General features: G+C 35.3%; 2 protein-coding genes across 2 annotated transcripts; one reads left to right on the plus strand and one right to left on the minus strand.

The window, feature by feature from the left end:
* Window positions 1–107: 107 nt before the first annotated feature.
* Window positions 108–1,983, plus strand: LOC106763471. Its single transcript, XM_014647658.1, has 3 exons — window positions 108–120; window positions 702–792; window positions 1,734–1,983. Exons 1-3 carry the CDS (start codon window positions 108–110, stop codon window positions 1,981–1,983), a joined length of 354 nt encoding a protein of 117 aa, XP_014503144.1.
* Window positions 1,984–17,265: 15,282 nt separating this feature from the next.
* On the minus strand, window positions 17,266–20,322 carry LOC106763022 (pentatricopeptide repeat-containing protein At2g27610). The gene is made up of 2 exons (XM_014647179.2): window positions 20,031–20,322; window positions 17,266–19,587 (listed from the first exon to the last, which is right to left on the minus strand). The coding sequence occupies exons 1-2, from the start codon at window positions 20,121–20,123 to the stop codon at window positions 17,416–17,418; spliced, it is 2,265 nt and encodes a 754-aa protein (XP_014502665.1). The 5' UTR covers window positions 20,124–20,322; the 3' UTR covers window positions 17,266–17,415.
* Between the last annotated feature and the right edge of the window lie 1,429 nt (window positions 20,323–21,751).

The raw sequence follows: 21,751 nt of genomic DNA on the forward strand, positions 1-21,751 counted from the left end.
CGGTCATATGTCTTGAGCATCCACTGTCAAGATACCATAATGATCCTTTTGACTTTGATTGTTCCTACAAAACAAGTTAGCAAGAATTTTAGGTCCCCAATCTTAATATGGGTCCTTGGGGTTAGTTTTTGCAAGATTGCATCATTTCACAGCTTTAACCCACACATATTTGCCACTTGGCACACCTACATGTTTGATATTGCACTTGTTTGATGTGTGACCATGTTTCATACAATAAAAACAACATACATCACTAACTTTATTTTTAACAAAAGTTCCTTTAACAACCCAAATTTTTCGAGTTCTTTTTACCTTTGTTTTATAATTTTGATGCACATTTCTATTTTTAATATTGCTTTTACTAAAATTTGTTTTAGCATGTGAATTTGTTTTAGTTGCCTTAGCAAGCAAATTTTTAAGTATATCAATATCAAACATATAGCTCTTGCATGATAAGCATTCAACAGGTTCAACAATAGCATTTGAGTCAGACAATTTTACTTCTAAAGTACTGACTCTGTTTCTTAACACCACTTCATCATCAAGCAGTTTATCATATTTCAATTTTAAATCACTGTGCTCCTTTTTAAGTTTTTTATGAGCAACATCAAGTTTTTCGGATTCATTCATTAATTCAAAGAAAGCTTTTTGTAGATCTAGTTCACTTGATTTAAAGCTGGAATCACTTACTTGACTTGCAGTATCTTCAGAATCTGCCATCAGACAAATGTTGGCTTCTTCATTTGAATCGCTTGAGCTTGTTGAACTTGAGGCATTGTCCTCCCAAGCTATGTACGCCTTCTTTTTCTTTTGAAATTTTCTTTCCTTCTTGTCATCACTTTTCTTAAACTTTGGACACTCAGATTTTACGTGTCCTCTCTCTCCACAACCAAAAGATTTTACGTTTGAAGGAGATTCTTGACTTTCTCTCCTTTCTTTATGAAATTTTTCTTTTCCCTCTGCCTTCATGAATTTGGCAAACTTCTTTATCATGAGGCTCATGTTTTCCTCATCATCGGAATCATCTTCTACAGTTCTCTTAAAACTCTTTCCTTTAGAGATTTCGGATTTGAAGGCTAATGTCTTTCTCTTGCCTTGATCCTCTTCAGCAGTAAGTCTTCTCAAGTCAAGCTCGTCCTCACGAGGTTTTCCAAACAGGATTGGCATTGTCATTTGAGTAAGATTTTGAGACTCCGAGATGGCAGTCACCTTTGGTTGCCAAGACCTGTCCAATGATTTTAGAATTTTAACATTTAATTCATCAGTATCAAATATCTTACCCAACCCTGTCAAGTGGTTCACTATGTGAGTGAAACGCTTTTGGACATCAGAAATTGTTTCTCCAGGTTGCATTCTGAACATCTCATATTCTTGAATGAGAGTGTTCTTCCTTGCCCGTTTCACGTCCTCAGTACCCTCATGTGTGACTCTCAGAACTTCCCACATTTCCTGTGCTGTCTCACACAAAGAAATTCTATAAAATTCATCAAGCACAACAGCAGATGAAATAATATTACGAGCTTTAATATCAAACTGTGCTCGTCTATTTTCCTCCGCAGTCCAATTAAAATAAGGTTTTTCTGTTTCTACACCATCTACTGTACTCATAGGAATGTAAGGACCATTTTGTACAGCTTCCCAGATGCCTCTATCAACAGATCCCATAAAAATTTCCATTCTTACTTTCTAAAAAGCATAGTTATCACCAATAAACAATGGAGGTCTGTTAATAGACGCACCCTTAGCATAAACAATGTTTTGACTGTGACCGACCATTTTCGCAAAGATTTTGAAAGAATATCAAAGCAAGCTCTGATACCATGGAGCTATGGCTTGGCCTCGGGAGCAAGCATAAGGGAGCAGGCACAAAGGAGCAGGTCTGAAGCAGTTGGAGCACCAGGCATGGATGAGGACGAGGATGAGGAGAACTTCGAGGATGTTGATGATGGAGATCAGGAGGACTCAGATGAGGACATGGATTGAGAGGGCATCTACTGATGGATGCTAGCATTTAGACATGGATTTTTCTTTTTCTTTTGTACTTTGAATTTATAGAATAGGTTGAATTTTATTTTATGTGTCTATGCTTGGCTTGTACACTGATTCTGATGATGGTTTGACTGAATGTTATTACATGATGAGTTACTTGATGATGATTGAATGTGGTTAATGATTGAAACTGTGTGCATGCTAATATACAGGTGAATGGTTCACTAGCTTATGTGAACAAATGTGTGGTGATTTATGATTGTGGTTATGATGCTAAGCAGGGTGTATGAGTGAATGATGTGTGAGAAAGCATGTTGTGTGAGGTATTGAGCTCCAGAGTATTCATTGATATATGTACTGTTCATAGGGAAACATGAATGATATTGCCTAAGTCTTGATAATTGATTGAATTGCATGTTTATGTCATATGATCAAGCCATGTTTGGAAGCCCTCACTTAGCCAAAATTTTCGCCCACAATGATTAAAATGTTATACCCTTTTTGAACCTTGGCCTTAAACAGGATGAAAACCCTTGTTTTGAAATTATTTGCCTTGAGTTGGGTTGAGAATAATTGTATGTATTGAAAAGGTTCAAGTTTGTGGTTGTTTGGGGAAAATTGGAAAGCAAAAGAAAAGCCTTGAGCGCAAGTGTTGAAAAAGAAAAATGCATGAGAAAAGAAAAAGCATGAAAGATGAGCTTAATGTAAAAATAAAAAGAAAAGGGAAGAAGTTGGGAATGAGTGAGATTGGTGAAAAAGAGAGTTTGTGCTTGAACTTTGAATGTTAAAATAGCTCTCTTGACTCAAGGATTTTGTAATCCAGAAAAACCAATTTTTCTTGTTAGCCCAGCCTCATTATAAGCCTTGGAAAAGTCCTTGTGATGGCATTTTCATGTGAGAATGTTGATTGTATTAGATGAAGGGCAATTTTGTTTCATGTGATATGTGAATAGTAGAGAGTGGATTGTCCTCTTAAATACTTGAGTGATTGAGTTAAACAGTTGCTTGGTGAGAATTGATAAATCTCATCTTTACATCTATGCTTAGTGGATTGATCATTCATAAATAAGACATCTGTTGGGAAATATGTGATTATGTGAATTGAATTGAATTGAAAGCATGCATGCATCTTGATAAGATTCCACTGAAAATCTGAATTGAGTAGTTCTTGTCATGAGAAAAATGGATTTTCAAAATGTTGAACTATTTGATGAAAAAGTGGAAAGCCAAGTTTTGTCTTGTTTGCTTGAGGACAAGCAAAATTCTAAGTTTGGAGTTGTGATAACGATTTAAAAACCGTTATTTTCATGCTTAAATTTGATATCAAAACACGCCCTTTGTGGCTTAGAATGAGCTTAGAATCAAGTAAAACACTTAAGTTGAGTCACATGAGAGTCAAAAGCTGTTTTTAGAGATATTATGCTTGTTTTACATTTTTTTGCACGGTTTTGATGGGAGTTAAGGATGGAAGTGAAGTAGACTCAAGAAAGAAGAAGAAAAAGGAAGAAAAGAAGAGTTTATGCACTGCTCAGCGTCAAGGTCCAACGCTGAGCGTCAAATTCGAGAGAGAAGCCACTGTGTGGTGCCCAGGAGTCGAAGCTGAGCGGTTTTGCGATTAGAGGCAAACCGCTTAGCGGTGAAACAGACCGTTGAGCGGTGGCGCGATTAAGGGGAAACCACTGAGCGGTTGTCTGCTGGGCTTGGGCTTAAATTTTGTTACTTTTATGCTCTATAAATAGCCCCAATGCGATTCAAATTGTATTCTTTTGGCAGAAGAGACGTCTAGAGCACTTCTACACTCCTTGGAGGTGGTTCCTTGGATCCTTAGGCTCCAATCTACCAAATTTAGGGTTTATTCTTCCATTCTTTCATTGTATTCCATCTGGTTTCACCATGTCAATGGTGAACTAAACCCTTTGTTGTTGGGGAACAATGTAATCTTTTGAAACTCTCTTTTACTGAAATTCTTATTTTATTTATATGCTTGCATATGCTTTGATTATAAATTGTTGGGTTTCTTATCTATGCTTAAAGCTTTTATCGTTTAACTCATTCGATATAAAGATATTTGCCTTTGTCGATACGGGGACGTACGGGGAAGTCATGAACTGATAGGGAATTCCTTGATTAAGCAATACCACCTAGGGATAGGGGTAGGACGATCAATTGTATTTTGCTTCTGTGATACTTGCATTGCTAGTTACTAGGGGAGACTAGGGATAATAAGCCAGTAACTAGTAGTAGGCTCTTTTCGCCGAGGGATCGGGTTTAGGGTAGACTAAAAAAGTTTGCATGACAATTAGATAATAAAGCAGATTAAATAAGAAGAGTAGATATAAGAGAGTGGATAAGATGAAATTGTAAACCCCAACAACTCCATTCATCCATATCTTTTTCTTGCCATTTGAATCACTTGCATGTGCATATTTGTTTTCGTTCTTGCATACACCCACAAGATTTATTCCTTTACAAGTCTTATAAAATTGATTTACACAAAAGATAAGGCCTAAGAGTCCTTTGGGAAAACGATACTCGGACTTACCCGTTTTATATTACTTGATAACGATCTGGTACACTTGCCAAGGACGTAACACTTATACTCAACAATGAAGCCATATTCCATGAGTTTTACAAACCATTTTTGTTAGAAGGTTGTGGAAAGTCTCTAATCCAGAATATACTTCAGACTTCGATGACCAGTTTTGATTACAAATTATTTAGGTAATAAGTAGTGCCTCCACTTTTGTACTATGTACACTATAACTAGTAACTCCTTCTCGTAAGTAGACAAGGATTGTTAAACATTCAAGCTTCTACTAATAAAAGCTATAAGATTATGATCTTGCATAAGAATAGGTCAAACCCTAAATCTCGAGGCATCCACCTCTACCACAAAAGGCTTCCTAAAATCAGATAAGGCTAATACAAACACTTGGCTTAATTGATCCTTATGACATTGAAAGGCCAATTTAGCTTCACCCAACCAAGAAAAACTATCTTTCTTTAACATGTCATTCAATCGTTATATATCTCCGCACAAACCTTATATAATAGCCCACCAACCCCGTAAAATTGTTACCAATAAAGGAATATTGGTAAATCTTGAAGACAATTGTTTTGATGATGCTGCAAGAAGTTTTACCTGAAAAAGATATTAGAATTCTTTAAAAGCAATTTGTAGAATTTATATGTAGTAGGAAAGTCTTTAATTTTGTAAAACNTGNAAANNTTACTNAAATAATCGATTATGTCAAACAATAATCGATTATCACAAGTCTTTCAGGAATAATCGATTATCACTTCACATAATCGATTGTCATATTTTGAAAACCCTGTAACGGACTTGGATAATCGATTATCACTTACAATAATCGATTATTTGTGTCAGTTGGAACCTGACCTTTGATATTCAAAGCAGCTGGCTATATATTTAGGTTCTGAGAAATTCAAAAGAGAATTTTGTTGAACATAGAGTTTTTGGAGAATACTGTGTGTCAGAGGAAGTTCTCAAAAGCTATTGTTCAGGTTCCCTTTCTTGGTCTCGTGAATAGGAGAAGCTCGTGTATCGTTTGTCGATTGTTAGAGCAGTTCTCTTTGAGTTGGCAGAGTGTTCATCTTCTGGTTCGTTCCTCGAAGGAAGGTTTATTTTATCAGTTTTATTCACTATATTTGTAATCTGTGAAACTTATTTTTAGTGGAACTGTTAATCACTTTTTATAGTGATTAACGACTGAACGTAGATTCTTTTGAATCGAACCAGTATAAAAATTATTTGTGTGATTTTTCTATTTCCTACACTGTTTACTTTTTACGCATATCAATTGTTCGATAAATTGACCATTTTAATATAAAGTGACCGAACACGCTTTTCGCTTACTAAAGTTTTTATTCTGCTGTGTTACTCTCTGAACCATACCGCTGGTACCAAAAATTGGTATCAGAACTTGCTTTGATAGTTTTTCAAAAATTGCGAAAATGGTCGGTCATCATACTCAAAATCTTGTATACGCTGAGGGTGCTTCTATTAACAGACCACCACGTTTTACTAGTGATAACTATGTGTTCTGGAAAGTCAGAATGGAAATTTTTATGGGGTCTGCTGACAGAGGCATCTGGGAAGCTGTACAAAATGGTCCTTTTATTCCTAAGAGCACAGTTGATGGTGTATAGGTAGAAAAACCATACTTTAACTGGACTGCTGAAGAAAATAGACGAGCTCGGTTTGATATTAAAGCTTGTAATATTATTTCATCTGCTGTTGTACTTGATGAATTCTGTAGAATTTCAGTGTGTAAGACAACACTGAAAATGTGGGAAGTCCTCAGAGTCACACATGAAGGAATAGAGGACGTGAAACGTGCAAGGAAGAACGCTCTCATTCAGGAGTATGAGATGTTTAGAATGCAACTTGGAGAAACAATTTCTGATGTTCAAAAGCGTTTCACTCACATAGTGAACCATTTGGCAGGGTTGGGTAAGACCTTTGATACTGATGAATTGAATGTAAAAATTTTGAAATCATTGGACAGGTCTTGGCAACCAAAGGTGACTGCCATTTCAGAGTCACAAAATCTCTCTCAAATGACGATGCTAATTCTATTTGGAAAGCTTCGTGAGCACGAGCTTGAGTTGAAGAGATTAACTGCGGAAGAAGATCAAGGCAGAAGGAAGAAACTAGCCTTCAAGTCCGAGATCTCTACAGGCAAAAGTTCAAAAAATTTTGAAGATGATGATTCTGATGATGGGGAGAACATGAGCCTCATGATAAAGAAATTTGCCAAGTTTATGAAGGCAAAAAGTAAGGACAAATTTCGTAAAGAAAGGAGAGAAAATCAAGAATCTCCTTCAAGTGTTAAATGCTATGGATGTGGAGAAAGAGGACACATGAAAACTGAATGTCCAAAGAATAAGAAAAGTGAAGAAAAGAAAGAAAGAAAGTTTCATAAGAAAAAGAAAGCTTACATAGTGTGGGAAGACAATGCATCTAGCTTAACAAGCTCAAGTGATTCAGATGAAGAAGCTAATATTTGTCTAATGGCTGACTCAGAAGATACTGGAAGCCAAGTAAGTCTACCTTTGAACCTAGTGAGTTAGACTTGCAAAAAGCTTTCTTTGAACTAATGAATGAATCTGAAAAACTTGATGTTGCACATAAGAAGCTTAAGAAAGAGCACAATGATTTAAAATTAAAGTATGACAAATTGCTTGATGATGAAGTTTTTTTAAGAAATAAAGTTAGTACTTTAGAAACAAAATTGTCTGATGCAAATGCTACTGTTGAACGTGTTGAATGTTTGTCTTGTAAGAGTCATATGTTTGATATTGACAAACTTGAAAACCTAGTTGCAAAGGCAACTAAGACAAATTTTCATGTGAAAACTAACTTTAAAACAAGCAATATTAGAAATAGGAACTTGCATAAAAATAAAAAGCCTAAGACTAGAAGAACTCGTAGAGTTTGGGCTGAAAAAGGGACTTTTGTTAAAAATAAAGTGAATGATGTTTGTTGTTTTTACTGTATGAAGCATGGACATACATCAAACAAATGCAACATTAAATATTTTGGTGTTCCAAATGGTAAATATGCATGGGTTAAAGTTGTGAAATGATATATACTTGCATGAACTAACCCCAAGGACCCATAATGAGATTGAGGACCTAAATTCTTACTAATTTGTTTTGTAGGAACCTACTAAGTCAAAGAAGTCATTGTGGTATCTTGACAGTGGTTGTTCAAGACACATGACCGGTGACAAGAAAAGGTTGATCTCTTTTGAGAAGAAAAAGCAAGGATTTGTAACTTATGGAGATAACAACAAAGGTAGAATCATGGGTACCGGAGACATTGGAGGAGGAAACACATTAACTATAAGAGATGTCTTATATGTTGAAGGCCTCAAGCACAACCTCCTAAGCATAAGTCAATTATGTGACAAAGGTCTCAAGGTAACATTTGAAAGTGATAAATGCACTGCTTATTTTAAAGATTCTACTGATATTGCTTTGCAAGGTGTTAGGCATAACAATATATATTTGATTGATATTGAAAGTGCATCTAGTCATAGTATAACATGCTTGGTTGCTAAAGAAGAAAATCCTTGGCTATGGCATAAAAGAGCTACATACATTCATATGCAACATTTGAATAAATTAATTTCTAAAGATCTTGTGATTGGTTTGCCTAAACTGAAATTTGAGAAAGACAAATTATGCACTGCATGTCAAAAACGTAAACAAACCAAATCTTCATTTTCATCCAAAAGCATGATTTCAACATCAAAACCTTTAGAACTTTTGCATATGGACTTGTTTGGTCCATCTAGAATTAAAAGTTTTTGTGGAAATTACTATGCTCTTGTAATTTTGTTGATGATTACACTAGATTCACTTGGACCTTCTTTTTAACTTTGAAAAGTGAATCTTTCAAAGCCTTTAAATCTTTTGCTAAACGTATTCAAAATGAAAAAGATTTGAAAATCAAATCATTGAGAAGTGATCACGGTGGTGAATTTGAAAATGAATCTTTTGAAAAATTTTGTGAAGAATATGGCATAACACATAACTTTTCTGCACCTAGAACTCCCCAACAAAATGGTGTCGTTGAAAGGAAAAATAGATCATTAGAAGAATTAGCTAGAACCCTTATGAATGAATCTAATGTGCCAATTCTTGTTATGTGTTAAACAGGATGCTTATTAGGCCAATTCTGAAATTAACTACTTATGAACTGCTAAATGGTAGAAAACCAAATGTATCTCACTTGAAAATATTTGGGTGCAAATGCTTTGTATTGAATAATGGTAAAGATAATCTTGGTAAATTTGATGCAAAATCTGATGAAGCAATTTTTCTAGGATANTCTTTNNCTAGCAAAGCATATAGAGTATTCAATAGAAGAACTTTGATAATTGAAGAATCAATGCATGTTGTCTTTGATGAGATTGTGAACCTTGAGGTAAACCCTCTTGAGTCAAATAAACCTATTGCAGGTGATGAGGATTATTTGAGGGGAGCTCTTGAAGAGATGTATCTAAACGAGAACTATCCTCCAGAACTTCAAGAAACACCTCAAGCTGTTGATCCTAAAAGCTATCAACAACCAAGAGGACTCTCCTTGGACAACATCATTGGAGATATCTCAAAAGGGGTAACTACTAGACATAATCTTAATAACTTCTGTCTAACTGTAGCTTTTGTGTCTCAGATAGAACCCAAGAACATAAAGGAAGCTCTTCAAGATGATAAGTGGTGTGTTGCTATGCAAGAAGAGTTAAACCAATTTGAAAGGAATGAAGTCTGGGAACTTATTCCGAAGCAAGATGATTATCAAGTCATAGGAACAAAATGAGGAACAAGCTTGATGAGGATGGAAAAATCACAAAGAACAAAGCAAGGCTAGTTGCAAAGGGCTACTGCCAAGAGGAAGGTATAGACTATGATGAAACATATGCACCAGTGGCCAGGTTAGAAGCAATTAGATTGTTACTTGCATATGCATCTTTGATGAAATTTAAACTGTATCAAATGGATGTGAAAACTGCGTATTTAAATGGTTTTATAAAAGAACAGGTGTACGTTAGTCAACCTCCTGGTTTTGAGGATTTCAAATATCCTGATCATGTTTATAAGTTGAAAAAGGCCCTGTATGGTCTTAAACAGGCACCTAGGTCTTGGTATGAAAGACTTAGTACCTTTTTGATTAAAAATGANTTTTCTAGAGGAAAGGTTGATTCAACCTTATTCATTAAGAAAGTAGGAAAACACATTTTAATTGTGCAAGTTTATGTAGATGATATTATTTTTGGATCAACTGATGACTCTTTATGTGAAGAGTTTGCAAAAATAATGCAAGGTGAATTTGAGATGTCTATGATGGGTGAGTTAAATTTTTTCTTAGGACTACAGATAAAACAAATGAATGGAGGTACTTTCATCTCCCAAACTAAATACTGTAGAGAAATTCTTAGGAAATTTGGTATGGATAATTGCAAAGAATTCATGTTATTTAGATAAGGATGAAACTGGAAAGGGAGTGAATGAAACCATGTTTAGAGGCATAATAGGATCTTTGCTATACTTAACTGCTAGTAGACCAGATATTATGCAGAGTGTTAGTGTATGTGCTAGATACCAAGGTAATCCTAAAGAATCCCATTTGACTGCTGTTAAGAGAATTATAAAATATCTTAAAGGAACTACTTCCTTTGGACTTTGGTATCCCTCTGATGCCTCACCTCGTTTAATAGGTTACTCTAATGTAGATTATGGTGGTTGTAAAATTGATAGAAAAAGTACTAGTGGAACCTGTCATTTCTTGGGATGTTCTTTAGTGTCATGGCACTCAAAGAAACAAGCATGTGTAGCTTTGTCTACCACTGAAGCTGAATATATTGCAGCTGGAAACTGTTGTGCCCAAATTTTGTGGATGAAACAACAACTGGAAGACTTTGATATCTTCCTTGACAATATTCCTTTAAAATGTGATAATACTAGTGCTATAAATCTGACCAAGAACCCCATAATGCATTCAAGAACTAAGCACATAGAAATTAGGCACCATTTCTTAAGAGATCATATTCAAAAGGGGATTGTCAAATTGAATATGTTGATACCTTGCAAACATAGATGGATGGATTTTAGATCAAGGGAAACATGCAGATTTTTTAAACTCTTGGCAAGAAAGGAAAATCATGGCGGTAAAGTATATCCATTTAGATTTTTTCCGCTTCTATGGCTTTCAATTTCCAAACATTTTTGTTGAGCAGGGACTAACACATCTGGTAGAGCAAAAAGGATGCATTTATCCTGATCTTATAAGAGTTTTCTACTTCAATTTGCGCTATCGAGATGGGATAATCTCCACTAAGGTCAAGGGCGTACGCATTATTTTAGATGATGACGTGTGGACCAATGTTGCTCAACTCCCCATCTGGGATGATGCTGTCAAATTTCATTTAGGACTTGAAGATTTCAACAGGATGATGACTTTTTAATTGATAATGATTTTTCCAGAGGTAAGGTTGATTCAACCTTATTTATAAAGAAAGTAGGAAAACACATCTTGATTGTGCAAGTTTATGTAGATGATATTATATTTGGGTCAACTGATGACTCTTTATGTGAAGAATTTGCAAAAATAATGCAAGGTGAGTTTGAGATGTCTATGATGGGTGAGCTGAATTTCTTTTTAGGACTACAAATAAAGCAAATGAATGGAGGTACTTTTATCTCCCAAACAAAATATTGTAGGGAAGTTCTTAAAAAAAATTGGTATGGATACTTGCAAAGAAGCTAGTACACCTATGGCGACTTCATGCTATTTAGATAAGGATGAAGCTGAAAAAGGAGTAAATGAAACTATGTTTAGAGGAATGATAGGATCTTTGTTGTACCTAACTGCTAGTAGACCATATATTATGCAAAGTGTATGTGTATGTGTATGTGTTAGGTATCAAGCCAATCCTAAAGAATCTCATTTGACTGTTGTCAAGAGAATCTTAAAATACCTTAAGGGAACCACTTCTTTTGGACTTTGGTATCCCTCTGATGGTTCACCTAGTTTAATAGGTTATTCTGGTGCAGATTATGGTGGTTGTAAAATTGATAGGAAAAGTACTAGTGGAACCTGTCATTTTCTGGGTTGTTCTTTGGTTTCCTGGCACTCAAAGGAACAAGCGTGTGTAGCTTTGTCTATCACTAAAGGTGAATATATTGTTGCTGGCAATTGTTGTGCCCAAATTCTATGGATGAAACAACAACTGGAAGACTTTGATATCTTCCTTAATAATATTCCACTAAAATGTGATAATACTAGTGCTATAAATCTGACTAAGAACCCCATAATGCATTCAAGAACTAAGCACATTGAGATTAGACATCATTTCTTAAGAGACCATATTCAAAAGGGGGATTGTCAAATTAAATATGTTGATACATTACATCAATTAGCTGATATTTTCACCAAGGCACTACCTAAGGATAGATTTTATGAGCTTAGAAAAGAACTAGGAGCATTAGATGTCTTAGGATCAAGGCTTGTGAAATTCTTAAATTTTTGTAAATATAGCGTTTTTAATCGATTATCATAAGCGAATAATCGATTATTCAATCTCAAAACTCAAATCTGGAAAATTTTGAGCAGATAATCGATTATCATCAGGCATAATCGATTATCATGCAATTTCTGGGCAGTGATTCTTGAGCAGATAATCTATTATCTCGAGCAATAATCGATTATCACGCTAACAGTTTGAAAAATAAAGTCGTTGGAGCATCCCATAACGGCTATAAATGGCTAGTTTTTCCATTTTTCTTATAAATAGCCCCCTATAATCGATTATTAGTCACTCCTTTGCACCCAGAAACTGCAGAAATCAAATCTAGAGCAAAAATTCTCTCCATTTCTTTTCCCTTTCTCAAAGCCTCACTCTTTCAAACTTCCTCCATGGCTGTTTCAAGAAGACATCGCCGCAGAGCTGTTGTAGCATCCTCTTCTTCTCAATCACGTCCTGCAACCATAGATGGATGGATTTCGGATCCAGAAAAACATGCGAATTTTGTGAATTCATGGCAAGAAAGGAGAATCATGGCGGTAAAGTTTATTCGTCTTGATTTTTATCGTTTCTATGGATTTCAATTTCCAGATCTCTTTGCTGGTCAAGGTCTCACATATTTGGTGGAGCAAAAAGGTTGTATTTATCCCGATCTCATAAGAGTTTTCTACTTNTTTCAATTTCCAGATCTCTTTGCTGGTCAAGGTCTCACATATTTGGTGGAGCAAAAAGGTTGTATTTATCCCGATCTCATAAGAGTTTTCTACTTGAACTTGAGATATCGTGATGGGATCATATCCACTAAAGTAAAGGGAGTCCGCATAATTTTTGATGACGATGTGTGGACTAATATCGCCCAACTTACCATCTAGGATGATGCTGTGAAGGTTCATCTTGGAATTTTTGACTTCAACCGACTGATGGTCTTTCAATCCTTCTTGCGCCATCCTGAACAGCAGACCAACCGCAGGCAACTGCTTGTTGGTGGCTTTAAAGTTGAAGAGAGGATGATCCACTACTTAATTGTGTGGCTCCTGTGTCCTAGAGCAACCAACCATGCTCAATGCTCTGAGCAGGATCTGCTTCTTTTGTATGGGATCCTAAATCACATACACATTGATTGGCCTGCTCTCATTTCTGACACAATGGTAAAAGCTAAGAAATCTCATTCCTATCATTTTCCTTATGCTCTTCTCATTTCTAGAAATTTAGAATATAAAGGAGTTAATGTGGAAGGAGAACATGTTCAAACAATTCAAGCCATTGGATCTGAGATTGGTGATACCACGTTTAGGAAAATGGGATTTGTCACTCGAGGAAATGCCATTATTCATAAAGATGACGCTCATTCAGATCATGATGAAGAAGATGACATGGATACACACATGGCAGACCCCGTAAGTGTTGTTGCTCCTTCTGATGTTGGTCCATCAAACATACCCTCCTCATCCTCAGCTTCTATGGAAGAACACTTTGCAAGATTATCTAAGCAATTAGAGGATATGAGTCTAGCACAGAGAACACACTTTGAAGAGATTTATGAGTGACAACAATCTATTGATGAATACATGGTTGATCAATTTCTTGATCTTGATGTTCGCCTAACTAACATCGAGAATCATCTTAACATTCAACCACCTGAGAGATCCCCTAGTCCTGAATTTTAGAAATAGGCCTTTAAGTTGATTGTTTGTTGTGTTATTTTCTTTATGTTTTAATTATATCTTGTGTGATGCTCCTTATGAAGTTAATGTAATCCTTCTCTTATGAATAAAATGATCTGTTATGTTTCTTGTATGCATACATTGTATAATTGAGGGGGAGATCATATTAAGGGGGATATCTTTACATTAATCGTTTTGCTTATGATCAAAAAGGGGGAGAAATATATTTTTAAGGGGAGAAATATAATATAAATTGATACAGGTATTGCTAACCTTGTTGTTGTCTGTTAGCTTGTATGTTTTTGCAGGTAAGCCAAAGTTGCTTTTAAAACTTGAATTTTTTATCATCATAAAAAAGGGGGAGATTGTTACCAATAAAGGAATATTGGTAAATCTTGAAGACAATTGTTTTGATGATGCTGCAAGAAGTTTTACTTGAAAAAGATATTAGAATTATTTAAAAGCAACTTGTAGAATTTATATGTAGTAGAAAAGTCTTTAATTTTGTAAAACTTGTAAATTTTAGTGAAATAATCGATTATGTCAAACAATAATCGATTATCACAAGTCTTTCAAGAATAATCGATTATCACTTCACATAATCGATTATCATATTTTGAAAACCCTGTAACGGACTTGGATAATCGATTATCACTTACAATAATCGATTATTTGTGTTAGTTGGAACCTGACCTTTGATATTGAGAGCAGCTGGCTATATATTTAGGTTCTGAGAAATTCAAAAGAGAACGTTGTTGAACATAGAGTTTTTGGAGAATACTGTGTGTCAGAGGAAGTTCTCAAAAGCTATTGTTCAGGTTCCTTTGCTTGGTCTCGTGAACAGGAGAAGCTCGTGTTTCGTGTGTCGATAGCCAGGGCGGTTCTCTTCGAGTTAGCAAGGTGCTCTGCCTGGTCTCGTGAATAGGAGAAGCTCGCGTATCGTTTGTCAATTGTCGGAGCGGTTCTCTTCGAGTTGGAAGAGTGTTCATCTTCCGGTTCGTTCGTCGAAGAAAGGTTTATTTTATCTGTTTTATTCAATATATTTGTAATCTGTGAAACTTATTTTTAGTGGAACTGTTAATCACTTTTTATAGTGATTAACGACTGGACGTAGATTCTTTTGAATCGAACCAGTATAAAAATTATTTGTGTGATTTTTCTATTCCCTACACTTTTTACTTTTTATGCATATCAATTGTTCGATAAATTGTCTCTTAGATAATTTATATTATAAACTGACCATTTTAATATAAAGTGACCGAACACGCTTTCTGCTTACTAAAGTTTTTATTCCGCTGCGTTACTCTCTGAACCATACCGCTGGTACCAAAAAAAACCTCTTAGTTTCTTGATGAACTGAGGAAGTGGCCAATTCCTCACTGCGTCTACCTTAGCAAGGTCAATAGAGACTCCTTCATCCGTGATAAAATGCCTTAAGTACTCTACACGAGTAACCGCAAAGTAGAGCTTAGATTTCTTGGCTACCTAAGCATCTGCGCACATGATAGACAAGATTGTGTAAATGATACAAATGATCCTCCACACTTTTGGTGTAAATCAGAATGTCATAAAAAAGACCTACAAGAACTTCCTCAAATACTCCTGAAACATGGAATTCATTGAGCCCTGAAATGTGGTAGGAGCATTGGTTAAACCAAAAGGAATGACCAAGTATTCATAATGCCCTGCATGTGTTTTGAAGATTGTTTTATGTATTCCTGACTTTGCCATTTTGATAATATTATAGCCCGATTGCAAGTCAATTTTGGAGAATACAATAGAGTCATGTAGCTCATCCAAGAGATCATCAACCAAGGGTTTAAGGAACCTGTTCTTTATTGTATTCTTGTTGAGGTCCTTATAATCAATACAAAGTCTCCAACTTCCATCCTTTTTACCAACCGACACTACCATACTACTATAAGGGTTGTTGTTGTTTTGGATAATCTCACTCTTTTAACAATCTTGTACCAATTCATCTATTATGTCCTTCTGATGCTTAGAATACCAATAAGGTCGCTTATTCACAAGATTAGTTCCTTGAGACAAAGGAATAGTGTGATCATGATTTGGCCTTTTAGGTGGTAGGGTAGTGGGGATTGCAAACACATCTTCATATTGAAGTAGCAACTGATCAATACCATTAAGAATTGTGGCAGATGTAGCATGGGTAAACAGAGAACGCAACAATAAGCCTTCTTCATGCTCACATATTTGCAACATAGAAATGTGAACTCCTGCAGCCAAAGTCTTAGGTAGATGCTGCGAATGGTTTTGATATTTGTAGAAGAATTACCTCTCAAAACATGTCGTCTTCCTTAAGCAATGAATTCCATGGTTAACTTGTCAAAGTTCCATGTAATTATCCTCCAATGTAATCAGTCATTCTATCCCAAGAATCATATCATAGTAACCTAACGGTAACAATAAGATATTCGAAGTAAAGGCAGTATTCTGTATAAGCCAAGAAAAACCTTTGACCATAGTATTAATATGGACTCTTGCTCCCATTAACCACAATAACGCTAACATGACCCATTTCGTCAATCCTGCACCCTAATTTCTTGACTACATTGATGTCTAAGAAATTATGGATACTCCCACTATCAATAAGACTATGCATCGACTTCTTCCTTATATGACTAGTGATCCACATGGTCTGAAACTTGGCTACCCATGTCAAAGCACTGACAAAAATCAAAGGTTTGGTATTCGTGAAATTACACCCTTATGGAAAAATCTCTATAGCATTTAGGAGTAATGCCAAATTAGCTCAAAAATATTGTGGACATTATGTTGTAATCGACAAGATAGGAGTAGTATCTTACAAGATCCAATTACCAATTGGATCACTCATTCATGATGTTTTTCACTTGTCAGTGCAGAAAAAGTTTGTAGGAGAAGCTAGCACATCAGTCCACTACCTAATGAATGATGAAGAATCAAAAGTTAAGGAGCTAGAAGCGACCATAGAAAGGATGACAATCAAGAAGGGAAACAGAGTTGTTACTAAGGTTCATGCAAATGGAAGCACCTACTTCCAGAGGATGCAACATAGGAATTCTTCATTTGATTGTTCTTCGAAGACCCTCTCCCTTCCTAGAACTTCTGCAACAAAAACCAATTTTTTAAATTTGTTAAAAAAGCTCACTTTACACCTCATTTTTACATTCTAAAAAGGATATTCCGAAATGTTTAAGGGTCAGGATGAGGCTTTTAGTGTATATAATGAAATTCTCCAATTTCACCACGTTATTATAGTATGCTTGTTTCCCATGCACATTGGGGACAACCTGTCTCTTGCCTGACTTCACATATTTTTAAGACTTTGGAACAATCAAACAATCATACCCTAAGTTTATAATAACACAAACAGATGGTTTACTGTTGATATTTTGGATAATTTTTGAACATATAACATTAAAAAAAAAATGTTTCAGTAAACTAAAGAAATCTGATGTCTCACATGTTCTGCGGAGCCAAGATCATCATACCATCTTAGAAGGGTAAGCCATTTGTACATTGTTTAATACATGTTAAAGATTTCATGTGTGATCTAGTAATCCATGCGCTAACCTTTTGGTAAACTATAATCACAATAGTTTGAAGCTTATCAGTGTAGTTTTACGTGTTATATTAGTAAGTGTGGAGACGTGAAAAAAAAACTCATCAATTTTTTACTGCAACACATAAAATTTTGGCTGCTGCTTTTAGAGAAAACCACAAAAATTTCCACAAGAGCATTTTCCATTGACAAATTTGTGAAGCCGCTTACTGTCTCTAAGGATGATTTCCCTACCACTCAGTGTTGAGACATACTTAATAAAATTATGGCTATCCCTGCATAATAAAGTGCTCTTGACAACCCTTACTGGAGAAGAACTTGGCAAGTTCTCCAACCCAAATGTAATGGCCAACTTCTCACTGTGATAAAAGGTAGGGGAGGATGTCTTTTCCCCTTCCTCTTCATCAAGTATTTCCACACTTTCTAGCATCTCGTAGCCAAGACTCTTGGCTTTGGCAAGTAAATCTTCCAATGATTTACATATTACTGAACTCTCTGGGTGTGTTTTGTCAGTGGTTTCAAACAAATATACTTTGTTTTTAATACTAATCCAGCTCCAATCCTTCAATTTTCCAACATTCTTCTCTTTCATCATCTTCCTCACCTTTGAAACATCCTCAGAACGCCCAGCTGAGTGGTACATATTCAACAACAATACATATGTCTCTGTATCTTTTGGTTTGAGACTTAGTAACTGTTCAGCAGCATAAAACCCCAATTCCAGATTCCCATGGCTTCTACAACCAGCAATGAAGCTTGACCAAATAGACTCACTAGGTGCACAATTCAGTTTCTTAATGCAATTCAGAGCTTGCTCCAGCCTACCTAACCTCACAAACATATCAACCATGATCTCATAGTGGTCCATAACAGGTGTAATTTTATATCTCTTTTGCATGATCTCAAAGTAGTTGAGTGCTTGATTGAGCATTCCAGCATGGCTGCATGCTGCTAAAACACCCACAAAAGTAACCGCATTTGGTTTAACTCTTGTGAGCCTCATATCCCCAAAAAGACGCAATGCTTGTTGTGACATACCATGCTGTGAAAAACCTGTAATCATAGAAGTCCATAATATCATAGTTCTAGTAGACATCTCTAGAAATGCTTTGCTGGCCCTCTCAATGCTACCACACTTATTGTACATGTTAACCAGTGAAGTACCTACAATCACATCTGACAAGAACCCAGCTTTCATAATCTGCGCATGAATTTGCTCCCCTTGCTCTAAAGCCATAATTCTACTACAAATAGTCAAGACGCTGGAGAAGGTATACAGATCAGGTTTAATGCCCGACCGATTCAACTTGGAGAAAAATTTCAGTGCTTCACTTCCATATTCGCATGAAGAAAGATTATCCTTTGTGAGTTCCATCATCTGTGCATGTCCGGCAATCATTGCATTCCATGTAACCAAACTGACATCATCCATTCCATTAAACAACCTCTGAGCCTCACCAATGCAACCATTTTTTATGTACAAATACAGCAAAGAATTCCTAACATGTAGGTTTGATTCATATCCAAATTTAATACACATCGTACGAACCTGTGTCCCAAATTCTAGAGACTGAATTGCACAACACTGGCTCAAGACACTGGTTACAGTGAACTCATTCGGCTCTATGTTCTCAGAAATCATCTCAAGAAAGAGTTTTAACCCTTTAACAGCTGCACCATTGTCGCCACAAGCAGAAACAGCTGAAGTCCATGAAACTACATTCTTTTGCCTTATTCTCCTGAATGCTTTCAGAGCATACTCCAACCTGCCACATTTGGAGTATAAACTACAAAGCGCATTGCCAACATTGGTGTCAAACTCAACATGATATTTGATTATGTAAGCATGGAATTGATCTCCTAACTTAAGAGAGTACAAAGAAGCACAAGCATTTAGAACAACAGCAAGAGTGTAAGCAGAAGGGGAACTTCCAGCATACAACATCTCTTGAAAAGCAAGAATGCCATGCTTGGGCAGCGAGTTCTGAGCATAACCAACTATTAACGTGGTCCATGCAACCACGTTTCTTCTAGGCAAGTTGTCAAACACCTTGCGAGCATCATCCATGTTCCCACATTTGACATAAACGTCGACCAAAAATGACATGACATAAACGTCTTCATGAGCACCCGTTTTCATGGCATGACCATGAACAATTTGTGTGTCTGAGTAGGAGCATTCATCTTTGCATTGTTGCAACAAGGGAAAGTAGAAGGATTGTTCCACCTCTTCTGTTCCCTCTCTGGTCAATGAAAGTGCTTCCCGAAAATCCAAATTAGCGAATCTTTGGCTTTTCTGGAAAGAAATGCTTTGACCCTGAAATTAGCATTTCTAGTGTGAGTATTCTTTTATCTGAACACTTCTTATGCATTTAGAAGGTTTAAAATGATGTCGAAAATTTTCAGCACAGATTCAAAAAAAGTGTACATCTCTAACCAAATTAATGAGTGAAAGAGCTACACAATTAAACAATAACATTAACATACTTTCAAATAAAATTCATCACTTGCTTTGATTCAAAATTAAAAAAAAAATGATGTAATCTAAATAATAATAGTAGCATACCAGTAAAATTTTTGCTAGAAGTAACAATAAGTACTTAAATTCAAAGGCTAAAACGACAATCTAACAGTACTACGTTATGTACTTGGAGACTACAAAGTGGTCTATCTGAAGAAAATGTGGTTAACCCCTTCAAAGATATGCTTGTCAGAGAAGTGAAGTATATGTTCTGAATAAGTAACAGAAAGAGAGAGTACCTTCTCTGTTGGATAAGAGCTTGGTGAGTATTTTCTGGAGTGTTCGTGGAGCTTGAGAGTTGCAGTGACTGCAATTGAAGAGAAAGAAGCCATGCCGAGATTCAATCTATGAATCTATGGCTCAATCTATGAGTGTGAAAGAAAGATTTGTTGCATGATTGTTTTGTGTTAAGTTGGTTTGTTTGGTCGGATAAAAATTGTGGGAAAGGATATATCCCATGCCAACCACTCGATGAGAATGGGAACTTTAAAGTAGGCTATTTGAACTTCCCTTGGATTTTTTGCTCGGGTTTTTATTTCTTTTCAGTTTGGATTTTATAAACTTTTCTCATTCATTCATATATTGTTCCTGTAATCAGAACTGGTTACATTGTGATGGTGATATTTGAGGGGCAAGATTTTAATGGGTAGTGTTTTAAGAACCAAAAATGAAAATATTAAATTATAAGATTCAAATGTTGAATTGAATATAATTATAGGAATTATTTCAGCCGTCAATTTGAGATTTTATTTTAAATTTAATTAAAATATATCTGTAAATTTTTTTATATTTCTTATAAAGAGATAAGTATTTTATTTGTGTTATTTTTAATTAGATAGTTTTATCTTCTATTAAATTAAAATAATTAAATTTTCTTGTAAAATAATAATCGTGTATTTTTTTAGTAATTGTATAATATCTGGAATAAAAATAACAGCATCAATCATTTTATAACTTTTTAGTGTCTATTCTTACAAAACTATTTTATATTTTTAAAGTCCGTATTATTTTAGTATAATGAAAATGTAGACACATAAATCACACTAAACGTATACTTTTCACTAGTTTATATTTGTTGTCTTTTTACTTTAGATTAATAAGACAGAAAATATAAAATTACATCCTCTTGGTATTTTATTTATAAGGTTTAATCATTATAATGTTCTTTTTAGAGCTTTCAAAATAGGTCGTAACCTATGAGCTAACCCAATTGAACATGGATATGGATGAGGTTGGGTTTAAAAAAAATGTAATTTTTTTATGCGGATCAAATTTTAACTTTGTTCATTTAAATTCGGCTCATCTGGGTTGAACCCGTGGTGGACCGGACCGAATGACCTATTTTGACAACTATTATTTTTATTCAAATTTCAGTTTCTTAACTCTTTTTTGTCTAACTGGATTTTTGATTTTGAAAAACTAAAGCAATGGGATCTCTACCATTAAATTGACTAAACAACGTTAAAAAATATTGACTTAGCATGTTAAAAAATATTGACCTAGCATGCTAATATGATTATTTTATAAATAACATGGTATATTGATATGATTTTGTTATTTTAAACGATGTAGTAGACTGAATAATTTAGTAATATAGAATTTTGTTTTTTTAAATAAAAAATTTAAGAAAATCCATCCATTAGCCTTTTTCTTCCATCACCACCAATGTTCAGACCATTACTACGACAACCATCTTCGCACGTGAGGCCATGGATTGCGAAGAAACTCCTAATCGCGAGTTTAGAATCGCAAATTCAAAATCAACCTCGAGTGACCACCACGAGCCCAGATCTTCCATCACCAAGGCTTCTCACGTAACCACAAATCGAGAATTAGCCACCATAAATCGCACAACCTGAAAGTGAACTAAAACAATGCAAATCCATCAATGATAACAGAATATAAATCGCATAAACCATCGCGTCACCATGAGCAACCCTTGTGTCTCCTCGTGCAAATC

This window comes from Vigna radiata, chromosome 6 (assembly GCF_000741045.1).
Source record: "Vigna radiata var. radiata cultivar VC1973A chromosome 6, Vradiata_ver6, whole genome shotgun sequence".
NCBI lineage: Eukaryota > Viridiplantae > Streptophyta > Magnoliopsida > Fabales > Fabaceae > Vigna > Vigna radiata.